Here is a 12,293-nt window from a genome sequence, read left to right as displayed (position 1 = left end):
CTCAAGCTATCCTCCTGCTGTGGCCTCTCGAAGTGCTGGAATGACAGGTGTGATCCTCCACGCCCAGCCCTGCTGTTTTTCTTTGAAAATAAAAGAAAAACTAAAAATACAGTGTAGAATAAAGTAAAAATAAAGTATAGAATATGCCAACATTTGATTATGTGGGTATTCTACCAAGCTTCCTGAGTATTATCCCCTCTCTTGAGAGCAAAATGTGGACACCATTACTGGACAAGAGTATCTCTGGCTTGCTTAGTGTCTCAGAAACTGGGAAGAATGGAGTTTACCCAGACTATAGAACCTAAAGGAAGCAATTAACAACTCACTGAAAACTTAGTTCATTTTAAAGGCAGCTTTTACCTATTCAATTGATGTGCTAACGTTTTCTTTTAAGGAAAGAGATTTCTATTGGATACGATATATACCTGAAAAAAATGTGGGATTTTTTAGGTTTTTTTTTTTTTTTTTTTTTTTTTTTTTTTGAGACGGAGTCTTGCTCTGTCGCCCAGGCTGGAGTGCGGTGGCACGATGTCGGCTCACTGCAAGCTCCGCCTCCTGGGATCACGCCATTCTCCTGCCTCAGCCTCCAGAGTAACTGGGACTACAGGCGCCCGCCACCACGCCCCGCTAATTTTTAAAATATTTTTAGTACAGACAGGGTTTCACCGTGTCAGCCAGGATGGTCTCAATCTCCTGACCTCGTGATCCACCCGCCTCGGCCTCCCAAAGTGCTGGGATTACAGGCGTGAGCCACCGCGCCCGGCTGTCTACTGTTAAACCTTAAAATTGAAGAGGTCTTTGGCAGCTGGGAAGGTGCAGATAAACACTCAGTAACCCAGGGAGTTGCCTCCTGTGACAAAATAGAAGGTGAGAGCTTTAAAAAGAGATAGGCCAGGAGGTTCTGGCACCAGGAAGGAAAAGGTCTGGGGAGGAGCCCAGCTTTGAGAAATGGCCCTGCAGCTATGCAATAGAAAGTTGAGTGAGAATTCCTGGAGGCCACTGATCAGATTCAACAGTGACCTGGACACAAAACCATCCCTCCTGGCTGCCCTCCCACCTCCCCCACCGAACCCTCCAGGGCTCCCCTCAGTTGCTGGGTAAGAGAGACTGTGGAACTGACCAGGCCCCTCGTTCCTCTTGTCAATTTAGGCCAAAGGGGAAATGAAAAGTTGAAATGGTCTTAAATAGAAAGCACTTTTGCTACTTTCTCTTATCTGTACCCAGGGATAATTTTCATTCCAGTTAAATTATTTGGCAGATTAACATTTTAATATGTTCTTTGTTTCATTTTCCAGTGGGCCTTTTAATAAATGTAGCTGTATCTTCCAGTTTATGTCAGCTATGAGATGTCCCCTCAGCTGCCTTGAGTTTTGATTTTTTTTTTTTTCTTCTACTATCTCTACTCATCTCCAGATGGCCTTCTAACTTTATCAGGTTTTCTTTCTCAAGGTCATTTTTAGGAGAGCCAGTATCAGGAACTCCCTTGAAAACCCTACCAGGTATTTAGAGCTCAAATTTTGTAGTCCACGACTGAGAGTTCAAATCTGGTTGTAAAACCTTGGGTAAATAACTTATTTTCTTTAAGAGTGTATTCTCATATGTTAAATGCTGTCAACTGTACTCACTTGATTGAGTTTCTTAGAGAATTAAATGAGAAAGCATGGCAGGGTGCGGTGGCTCATGCCTGTAATTCCAGCACTTTGGGAGGCTGAGGTGAGTGAATCGCTTGAGCCCAGGAGTTTACAACAAACCTAGGCAACATGGTGAAACCCCGTCTCTACCAAAAAATACAAAAATTAGCCAGGTGTGGTGGCACGCGCCTGTAGTCCCAGCCACTCAAGAAGCTGAGTGGAAAGATGAGCTTGAGCCCAGGAGGCGGAGGTTGCAGTGAGCTGTGATCGCACCACCACACTCCAGCCTGGGCAACAGAGTGAGTCTCAAAAAACAACAACAACAACAACAACAACAACAACAACAACAAAAGCATGTAAAACACTTAGCACTGATGCATTGTTAATGATAAAATGATAATAACCTGCATTATTACTTTTGTTGTTAAGCAACGCTTCACTCCTTTTTCCTCCCACTCTCCAAACAATCTGAATAGCTTCCACAAGAAGAAACTGAGTTTTGTCTAAAATCATTATGTGTCACCCTCTGATTGCAAGTTCTTTTGTGTTTTCTGAATCGCAGTAGATCTAAACCCAGTGCAAATGTCTTAGCTTGTGTCCTTGGATACTTACGCAAGCAAAACAAGTCAGGTGTTAGCGGGGAGGCAATTAAAAGTGGTCTCCTCCTTTCTGTGGGTAACCAAAAAATAGATAAATAAGAGGCATAGGTCTCTAGTTGAAGACATAAACCCACAAGAAAAGCTAAATTATTTAAAGATAAATAAAGCTGATCATATAATCTGCCTGCTAAAAATACTCTCAAGTACCCTATGCCTGCCTCCATTTACCAGTTTTTTCAACAATACTTATCCTCCTTGGTTTATACCTTTATGATACTCCAAGATCAGGCCCTTTCCTTTCCTCCAAGGAGAACTAATCGTGGATCACTTTCATTGGCTTAGCTGAGATTGTTCACTTTCGGGGCTTTCTTATTTTTCCTCTGCCCCGAAACACACAAATAAATAAATGCCCTGTTTCTACTTGCCATCAACACTCCATCAAGAACTCTCTCACTTGACTTTTTACTTATTGGTTGTGAGTTTTCTAGATACCTAGCACTCTATCTGGAAGTTGGTGCATAATAGGCACAACTTTAGTGACTGCAGCTAGCTGACTAGCAACAGGCAGGTTGCCTCTGGCTCGGTCTGGAAGGCCCTGGCCCTGAATGTGCCTTCAGGGAAAGGGCGGGTCCAACTGGGGAAACAATATCTAATAGTTGTGCTTTTATTTGTCGACTTATTTTAAAACCCAGGCTCATTTTTTTGAATTTGTTTTGACAGCATTCCTAAGATTTTTAATACTTTGATTAGAAATGTTCTAAGTTTTAGAAATTAATTAGACAGGCCTGGCGTGGTGGCCCACGCCTGTAATCCCTAAACTTTGGGAGGCCGAGGCGGGTGGCTCACCTGAGGTCAGGAGTTTGAGACCAGTCTGGCCAACATGGTGAAACACCATCTCTGCTAAAAATACAAAATTTAACCAGGTGTGGTGGTGCATGCCTGTAATCTCAGCTACTCAGGAGGCTAAGGCAGGAGAATCACTTGAACCCGGGAGTCGGTGGCTGCAGTGAGCTAAGATCGTGCCACTGCACTCCAGCCTGGGTGACTGAGTGAGACTGTGTCTCAAAAAAAAAAAAAAAGAAATTTCATAAATTACTATCAAATTGCATGATAATAACACAGTACTTGGGAGAGCCTTGGTAAACTTAGCATAACACAGAAAGCACCTTTATAATTCAAAAAGTGTCAAGAAATACCTGCTTGTTTCCCAGATGGGAAGGGCCTGACAAAACTTCCAGAAAATGTGACTAAACGTATATATGTCAGGAATTGAAAACTATTAGCAATTAACATTCTGCACCATCTAAGACTTGTGTTTAAGACTAATGTTTATTTCCAGTTTTTTTTTCCTGAGTACTCTCTAGATTTCCCAGGTTAAAAATTGCTATAGTTTCTCAAATCAATTTGTCTCCTAATGGGATGATTTAAGGTGGGAAACACACATATACAATAAAAAAAAACTCAGGGCGGGAAGTAACTCTCCCTGAGTCTGTGGGTTAAACTTTCTGTTAACCCTGTTCAACTGGTTTTATAAGGCTTTCAGAAGGGGTCCTGCTGCTGCTAGTGCAGGCAGTTAAAAATAGTGTGGAGAACAAGGGCTTGGGGGAAGTCTGAGTCCAATCCTAGCATTTTGTTGATTTAATATTTCTGTGTTTTAGATGAGTCAATTTAAGCACATGACCGAGAGGCCAAGTTGGAGACCAGGTTTGGAAGAGAAAAACTTTCACTTGACTTCTAATTTGTACTCAGTGACACATGAACGACAATGTAAGTGAACGCAGGGAACTAAGGATGGGTCAGGTTAGGTGGGAGACCAGGAGTTCTTATTCTAATGTTACAGTAATTTCATGAATTTTCTTTTGCTTCTCTATCTTCTTTTTGAGTTGTTAAAGAGGTTTCATGCCTTCAGTGAAATTATTATTATTTTTAAGCATAGTTCTATCTGAAAAGTTCTAGAAGAAAAAACCCACTATCTTTAATTTTTTCACACATAACTATTTAGTTATGTGTCCTAATGAAAAAATCTAGAAGTTATTTTTTCAAATCGAGTTTTACATATTTTTAAACAATAAAACGTTTTATCCTGTTTTATAATGTCAAATTTTTGCTTCATTTCTATATCCTTTAGCTCAGTATTAAAAAGAAAAAAAAAAAACTCAAAGTGGTGTGTTTTGCAATATTGATGACCAACTAAGGTCGGGATATTTATTTCCATCTGGTAGAGTTCAACTTCTGCCTCCTGTTTGCTTTCTCCATCTGCCTGCCTCCCTTCATCTTTTCTTTCTCTTTTCCCCCTTCTCCTTAATGGAGTTGGGGTTAACCCTGTCCTAGGCCTAATCGTTTTAGCAGGCTCCCGCCTTCCTGCTACACTGGTTTCTAAGTTTTTTTTTTTTTTTTTTTTCGGTAGGGTTTCAAATAAACTTAAAATGTCTACACTTAATACTTTCACAAGCTTCAAATTCTTTTTATTTTATTTTTATAAAGAGCAGGACTCAGGCTAGGAGGGCATTTGGACTAGGTAAAAAAGAAAAATCTTTGGTTTTGTGTACACAAATTTTAAAATACATTGTACAGATTTTTTTTTTTTTTTTTTTTTTTTTTTGGATACAGACCACTCTTTACAGGATCTGCGTTATTATATTTGCCTTCAGTAACTGGCTCTCCTGTCCGCATCCAGTAAGGTTTCCACTCTTCTCTTCATTGACTGGTGAAGTTACTGAAACAGCAACCACAAATGGCCTTACTAACCTACTTATTTTGCAATTACACTTTTACAAAGATATCCCACTACTCTTCCCCTAGGGTGGAGCAGAAACGGCTCCGCGGCGTTGGCAGCTCGTTTGCGAGGGACCCTGGCTCCCCGAGGCTGCAGTCTTTTTCCCTGGACTGAACGCCCCGCGGGACCGTTCCCTCCACTTTCCCCCGCACTCGCGGAGCGCACCGCCAGCACACACAGCGCTGGAGCCCGCATCGCCCGGCACCACACGCGCCTCCGGCTTGAGGGGCCAGTCACCGAGATCCGGAGCGGGAACGAGATGTAAACACGGAGTGGGAACATGCAGCCCGATCTGAGAAGGCGGCGCGAGAGTAGACACAGCCTGCGCCAGGCGGCTCTTATTTATCCAGCACTTACACTCCAGGGCAAGCGGGCCCAGGCAGCGCACTCTTGCAGAAGGATGCACTGGCGCAGAGCCTGGACCTGCTGAAGCGGGAAGGCGGAGCTAGGGCTGGGGGCGGAGCTTTCACACGCGCACCCTCGCTTCCCTCCGTCCTTCGACACAGCAACTGGGTCTCCAGCCGCCACTCCGGGTTTATTTGTTTACAAGCGGATTACGTCAGCTCCTCCCTCTCTTCCCTGTCTCTGGACCCGCCTCCTGGACTCTTTTCCCGCCCCTTTCGGCCCCGAACCGGCTTGCGTCACAATGGTGCGATATTCGGATTGGCTGGAGTCGGCCGTCACGCTCCAGCTACGCCACTTCCTTTTCGTGGCACTATAAAGGGTGCTGCACGGCGCCTGCATCTCTTCGCCCCTTGGAGCTGGAAATGCGATTCTTGAGATATTCGGATGCTGGGGAGCTGGAGGCGGAGGCGGCTGGGGAGGTCCGAGCGATGTGACCAGGCCGCCATCGCTCGTCTGTTCTTCTCTCCTGCCGCCTCCTGTCTCGAAAATAACTTTTTTAGTCTAAAGAAAGAAAAAAAAAAGTAGCCGTCCGCCCCTCACGCCCTCTCTTTCTCTCAGCCTTCTGCCCGGTGAGGAAGCCCGGGGTGGCCGCTCCGCCGTCGGGGCCGCGCCGCCGAGCCCCGGCCGCCCCGGGCCGTCCCCGCACGCCGCCCCCATGCATCCCTTCTACACCCGGGCCGCCACCATGATAGGCGAGATCGCCGCCGCCGTGTCCTTCATCTCCAAGTTCCTCCGTACCAAGGGGCTCACGAGCGAGCGACAGCTGCAGACCTTCAGCCAGAGCCTGCAGGAGCTGCTGGCAGGTGAGCAGGGCGAGGGCGTCGGAGGGACGCGGGCCCCACATCCCTGGGTCAGAGTCCGGCCGTCGGGGCTGCGGGAACCTCGGCAGCGCCCCGGGGCCGGTCGCGCTTGGGCCCCACCGCGGGACCGGTGTGGTCGCGCTGGGTGGCCGCTAACAGCGGCTCCCCGCGAGGCTTTGGGGGCTGGACGGAGGGCGCCCCCTCCCCCCAGTTGGCAAAACGGAGTGGAGAAGAAAACACGCACAACAAAGAAACTTAAACCCACCGAGGCGGGAGCTGCGGTCCGAGGACCGTCGGCGGATTTGGGGACAAAGGAGCCGCGGGGCTGGGGTGGGTTCGACGCCCCCTTCCCTCAGTCCTCTCCAACCGTTGCGTGGTCGGCGGCCCAGCCCCGGGGTGGGAAGCCGCGCCACTGCTCCGGAGCCAGCTCAGAACGGACGTGCAGTCTCCCCGCGCCTCCTGCTCCTGCCCATTAATCATCGGATTTGTCACCGGCACAATTACAGCCCTTCCCAGAGCGTGGTTTAGGGTTGCTTGTTTTTCTTCCCTTCGGGGTTAACAGTCCGATGGCGCTTCTCATCTCCAAAGCCACCAACTCCATTGTGTGCATCTGGGGTGGGGTGGAGAAAGTAAACAGTTTCTCGCCTGGCCATAGGTGCCACTGGCTTCCCGGCTGGCCGAGGCTGCGCGCCTGATTCCTGTTTTGGCGGCTCAACCAGTTGGTTCCTGGAGATTGTTTTGTCCCGTACTACTGCGTTATTTCTAAAACCCTGCCCGCTTTTTCTCCATCCCCGCACATACACAACAACGGATGCAATCCTGGACATTTTAAAAAGTTGATAGTTTTCATTTTCGCTCCTCAAGGGATCCTGGGGTAGGAGGAAATCACACTGGGAGCTAAAGATCCTAAGCGTTGTTTCTCTGTTCTTCTTTTTTTCTATAGAACATTATAAACATCACTGGTTCCCAGAAAAGCCATGCAAGGGATCGGGTTACCGTTGTATTCGCATCAACCATAAAATGGATCCTCTGATTGGACAGGCAGCACAGCGGATTGGACTGAGCAGTCAGGAGCTGTTCAGGCTTCTCCCAAGTGAACTCACACTCTGGGTTGACCCCTACGAAGTGTCCTACAGAATTGGAGAGGATGGCTCCATCTGTGTGCTGTATGAAGCCTCACCAGCAGGAGGTAGCACTCAAAACAGCACCAACGTGCAAATGGTAGACAGCCGAATCAGCTGTAAGGAGGAACTTCTCTTGGGCAGAACGAGCCCTTCCAAAAACTACAATATGATGACTGTATCAGGTTAAGATATAGTCTGTGGATGGATCATCTTATAATGATGGATAAATTTGATTTTTGCTTTGGGTGGGCTCCTCTTGGGGATGGATTATGGAATTTAAACCATGTCACAGCTGTGAAGATCTGGCACAAGATAGAATGGTAAAAAAAAAATTTTTTAAGTGACAGTGCCATAGTTTGGACAGTACCTTTCAATGATTAATTTTAATAGCCTGTGAGTCCAAGTAAATGATCACTTTATTTGCTAGGGAGGGAAGTCCTAGGGTGGTTTCAGTTTCTCCCAGACATACCTGAATTTTTACATCAGTCCCTTTAAAGAAAATCTGTATTTCAAAGAACCTTTCTCTGCAGTAAATCTCGCAGAGGAATTTGCACTATTACACTTGAAAATTGTTACTGTTAACCTTTTTGGCAGCTCAATAGGAAAGCTGAACGTTTTAAACATGGTAGTACTGGAAATTTTACAAGACTTTTACCTAGCACTTAAAATATGTATAAATGTACATAAAGACAAACTAGTAAGCATGACCTGGGGAAATGGTCAGACCTTGTATTGTGTTTTTGGCCTTGAAAGTAGCAAGTGACCAGAATCTGCCATGGCAACAGGCTTTAAAAAAGACCCTTAAAAAAGACACTGTCTGAACTGTGGTGGTAGCAGCAGCCAGCTCTCTGTACATTTGCTAGCTTGTAGTTTTCTAAGACTGAGTCAACTTCTTATTTTTAGAAAGTGGAGGTCTGGTTTGTAACTTTCCTTGTACTTAATTGGGTAAAAGTCTTTTCCACAAACCACCATCTATTTTGTGAACTTTGTTAGTCATCTTTTATTTGGTAAATTATGAACTGGTGTAAATTTGTACAGTTCATGTATATTGATTGTGGCAAAGTTGTACAGATTTCTATATTTTGGATGAGAAATTTTTCTTCTCTCTATAATAAATTGTTTCTTATCTTGGCATTTTAATCAATCTCTTGTCATGATTATAGAGGTTTAGCTAAAAGTATTTTTTCTTAGAAGACAGGTTCTATAAACTGTGAATATCAGTTGCACACTGGTCATGCTGAAAAAACATTTGAGGAATGAAGATGCTCTGTGTATACATATTTAGGTGTTAGAGGCAACATAGGAATAACATGCTTTAAAAATTTCTAAAGTCAAAACATGGACACATTCACAGGCTAAGGATCTCATGAAATAAGGATAAGAGACCACGGTAGCATCTACCAAAAATGTGATAACTCAAAAGGATTACATTTCATTGCTTCCCTGTTGAAGTGAAGATAGAAATGTTCCATTCTGACCCACCTTTGAAAAAACGATTACTTTGCCCCATGGATTCCTTGTTCAATTAGAAATTTCCCGGGGCAGGTGACCCATAGTCTTAAAAGAACAGGCTAAACACTACAGAGAGATTGGTTGCTTTTTGCTTTTCATCACCTGCAAGATTTACATAAAAATCACATAAGCTGGAATTCAACAAAAGGTATGTTTATGAACTTTTATTCTCAAAAGTTGAAATGCTTTCTCGATTCCCCATTTTCAGACTTTTATTTCAGATAAATCCTAAGCACCTAAGTGGACCTTGATAATGCTCTAGTGTAGGTTAGTCCACTACCCCATATAATAGAAGGACTTGCTGTTTCGTTGTAGAGGATAACAGCGTTTTTCAGTGGAAATTGAAAGTGGAAAAATTGAATTTTGCTGTACACAGTTAACATGTAGTGGCCTTTTTTTGCTATATATGTATAAACATGTTGACACTGGAAATTCGCAGTCTGCATTAAAATCTGTAATTACTTGAAATCAGTATCTCAAATAACTTCAAGAAGTTATTTCTACATGCAGGATTAAATTATTCTGATTTTGTAGGCAACACAGGAATAGGCCGCTGAATATGCAGGTATTTAGAGTACAATGTGGGTATTATTGGCACGCCATTCTCGAGAGTTTGAATTCGTAGACCCACAACACATGACTACCCTTGCCAATTGTTATGGCTTTAATTTTAAATCTATTCTGTGAAAAAGCTCCTCGGTATTTCAAACTTGAATTACAATAAAAACACCCGGTAGGGTAGTTTTTAAATGGGTCTTACCCCCGTGCTGACTACTATTGTTTACCAACTACATTTCACCTGGTAACTCCTTTGAAACTTAAGTACCGCAACCATTTTTTTTTTTTTTTTTATCGTAAAGCCTTTTTTCAAATGGAAAGTTGTTTTTGAAGATCTTGACATCAGACTTTTTCGATCTTTAAAAATGATGGAAACAGTTAATAAAAATGTTTTAGAATTCAGGTGATGTCTGGCTTGTGAGGAGCTGTTCATAAGTTTCTCTTTGAAAGGCTTGCACACATCACTCTGAGACCAGCTGTTTCCTGTGACTTTAACCTTAACCTTCCCCAGACAATTGAGCTGAACCTATATCTGAGTACAGTAGCTGTTTGTGTATTTCTTGTTCACTGTTCCTGGGGAATGTTTTGAAATATTTTATTACAAATTCTTTTAAGATAGGATGACTATTTTCAAAATTATTGTTGCCGTTGGCACCAGGAATTCATAGTTGTGATTGGCAGTAAGTTAGAGGAATGTTACTTTCTAAGTTTTAACAGGTAGTTTTGAAATTTCCTTTTTTCCAAATTTAAGTAGTGCCTCCCTCTGTAATGTTGAAACAAGGCTTCAAGTGGATTGTATAGCAAGAGTTATCCTGGTTCACGCAGGATAATGTGGCTGTTATCTTTGTCATCTGGAATGGGAATCACATGTTCTTACCCTTATTTGCAATATTTCTATAATAATAGACTGGATAGGCCACCAGAAAGTGGCTTTCTGGTACATTGCACAAATAGTTTCCTTAAGTCATTATAATTCACACATTGCAAGTAATTAATTTTGTTTTGTATAGGTGTTGCAGATTATGAAACTGGCCTTCAAGTTAAAAGGAAGGAAGCAGTATTCCCAATGGCTAGTGTTTAATGACTACAGGTTTCCAGGCTCCCTTTAATCTTGGGAACAAATAAATCTACTATTGGACTTTTCCCTGCGTGACTTTTAACATTTCTGATACTCTCTCTTCTTCCTCTTTACAGAAGAGAGGTATGATGACTAAAGTTGTAGTTTGCATATTGAAATTTAAAGATATTTAATCTCCCCTTTTCACCCCTATTTCAGATGATGCTATAAAATGCTCTTGATAGGCTATATGGAGAACATTTGTCAGTAGTTTTATCTATGCATAGAAGTCTTAAAAACATATCTTGGATTATCTAAAACTGAATAGATTTCTTATCTGAAGGTATACAGACTGCAAATATTTTAGACTCATCTCTCAGTCTCTGCCACTGAACTTTTATATATGGCTGCTATCAAAATATAACTGGTTTATTTTCATATTTGGAACATAATATAACAGTATCACAAAATCTTTTACAATAAGATAGTTTGTATTACTAGCTGACTGAGCTGCTTAACTGAGTCCTTAAGTCATTTAATATATAGGACTGTAAATAGAGAAACCTGTACATTATTTGATCTGATTTCTGGTTATGCCTATAGATCTTTATTTATCCCTATAGACCATTTTCTTCTGATGTTTAGTGTTGTATTTTTGAAATGCTCCTAAACAAGTAAGCCTTAGATTGTATTAATCCTGAGGATTGATACCATTTCCTCAACACTTTGTGGAGTATGATTGATACCAGTTTCTTTTTGACTGCAGGTTTAACTTGGCTTATCACTTTTCGTACTGCTCAGTATGTCCAAGATAGGAATAAAAAAAATGGACTTCAACTTCTGACTGTTATTGATGAGCCTTTTCATGATATTTATCATTTTAGTATTGAAGATGCAGTGTTCTTTTGGCAATCACGTATGCTTAGAAGAGAGTACTGATGCTCAGAGGTGAAATGATTTGAATCTAGAGTTGGATAAAAAGGGAAAGGATGGGGAAAATGAAAACTGGGAAGCTAAACTGAGAAGGAATTGCAAGGTTTGGTGGTAAAATTCATTCGCTATGGTCATAGGTGTATATGAAGAGAGGTTTGCACAGCACAGTCTCTTGGCAGAGTTTAGGAATCACTACTCTAGGATTCTGCAGTTCATGAATTGTCGGGGAGACTCTGCACTCAATTTGTTTCTGTGAACATGCAGGTGAACGTGGTAGTACAGGTGGAACTTCATGGGAACTGGGCTTGGGGGAGGTGTGGATGGGAAGCACAAATGTCTCTCAGTATTTTCTAAAGGGAGAATATTTTTTAAGGTATCTGTTGTAAACCACTTGATGATTATAGCCTCTTTTCTTGTACCTTTAAGTTGTGAAGGCCATTTGTGACCCCATTCCTGGTGGTAGAAAAATGACCAAGTGTAGGCCAGACATATAACATCACATTAGTACCATTACAGTTAATTGGATTCCTGTATTTGGAGAATATTACATCAAACACTACGTATAATTTCAAACTGTAACATTGATAGGAGTTACTTCACCCATGGGTACATTTACTTTTAGTGATTCTCTAGATGGTCATCTCCAAAGTTATTTTGTCATTCTTTTAGAATATTTTTGTATGTATTTTCATGTGTGCCTGCAAAAGCATGTGGCACATTTTCTAAACAAATATACGTATATTTGACATACACTAAAAATTTTGTTGATAGGATGCATGATCAGAAATGTTTAGAGACTATTTCTTTCGATTTTCACTAAAGTAGATGAATATTTGCTCTCCCCAAAATAACTCATAATTATGTTCTTTAAGTGGTAAGTCTTAAAATGACAAGTTAT

General features: G+C 42.4%; 2 protein-coding genes across 2 annotated transcripts; both read left to right on the top strand.

The window, feature by feature from the left end:
* Positions 1 to 3,902: 3,902 nt before the first annotated feature.
* On the top strand, positions 3,903 to 5,917 carry LOC126931711 (uncharacterized). Its single transcript, XM_050750081.1, has 2 exons — positions 3,903 to 3,997; positions 5,033 to 5,917. The coding sequence occupies exons 1-2, from the start codon at positions 3,907 to 3,909 to the stop codon at positions 5,269 to 5,271; spliced, it is 330 nt and encodes a 109-aa protein (XP_050606038.1). The 5' UTR covers positions 3,903 to 3,906; the 3' UTR covers positions 5,272 to 5,917.
* Positions 4,630 to 8,475, top strand: BTG1 (BTG anti-proliferation factor 1). Its single transcript, XM_050750080.1, has 2 exons — positions 4,630 to 6,214; positions 7,155 to 8,475. Exons 1-2 carry the CDS (start codon positions 6,067 to 6,069, stop codon positions 7,520 to 7,522), a joined length of 516 nt encoding a protein of 171 aa, XP_050606037.1. The 5' UTR covers positions 4,630 to 6,066; the 3' UTR covers positions 7,523 to 8,475.
* The last annotated feature ends 3,818 nt before the right edge of the window (positions 8,476 to 12,293 follow it).

This window comes from Macaca thibetana, chromosome 11 (genome assembly GCF_024542745.1).
Source record: "Macaca thibetana thibetana isolate TM-01 chromosome 11, ASM2454274v1, whole genome shotgun sequence".
Classification (NCBI taxonomy): domain Eukaryota; kingdom Metazoa; phylum Chordata; class Mammalia; order Primates; family Cercopithecidae; genus Macaca; species Macaca thibetana.
The sequence above is the reverse complement of the archived record's forward strand: the minus strand, read 5'-3'. Positions and strand labels throughout refer to the sequence as shown.

Bases quoted from the DNA above. Each gene is read 5' to 3' on its own strand.
- LOC126931711 (XM_050750081.1), top strand. From the start codon at position 3,907: ATGACCGAGAGGCCAAGTTGGAGACCAGGTTTGGAAGAGAAAAACTTT. The intron at 3,998-5,032 runs GTAAGTGAACGC...CTCTTCCCCTAG, and splicing joins AGTGACACATGAACGACAAT to GGTGGAGCAGAAACGGCTCC.
- BTG1 (XM_050750080.1), top strand. From the start codon at position 6,067: ATGCATCCCTTCTACACCCGGGCCGCCACCATGATAGGCGAGATCGCC. The intron at 6,215-7,154 runs GTGAGCAGGGCG...TTTTTTCTATAG, and splicing joins CCTGCAGGAGCTGCTGGCAG to AACATTATAAACATCACTGG.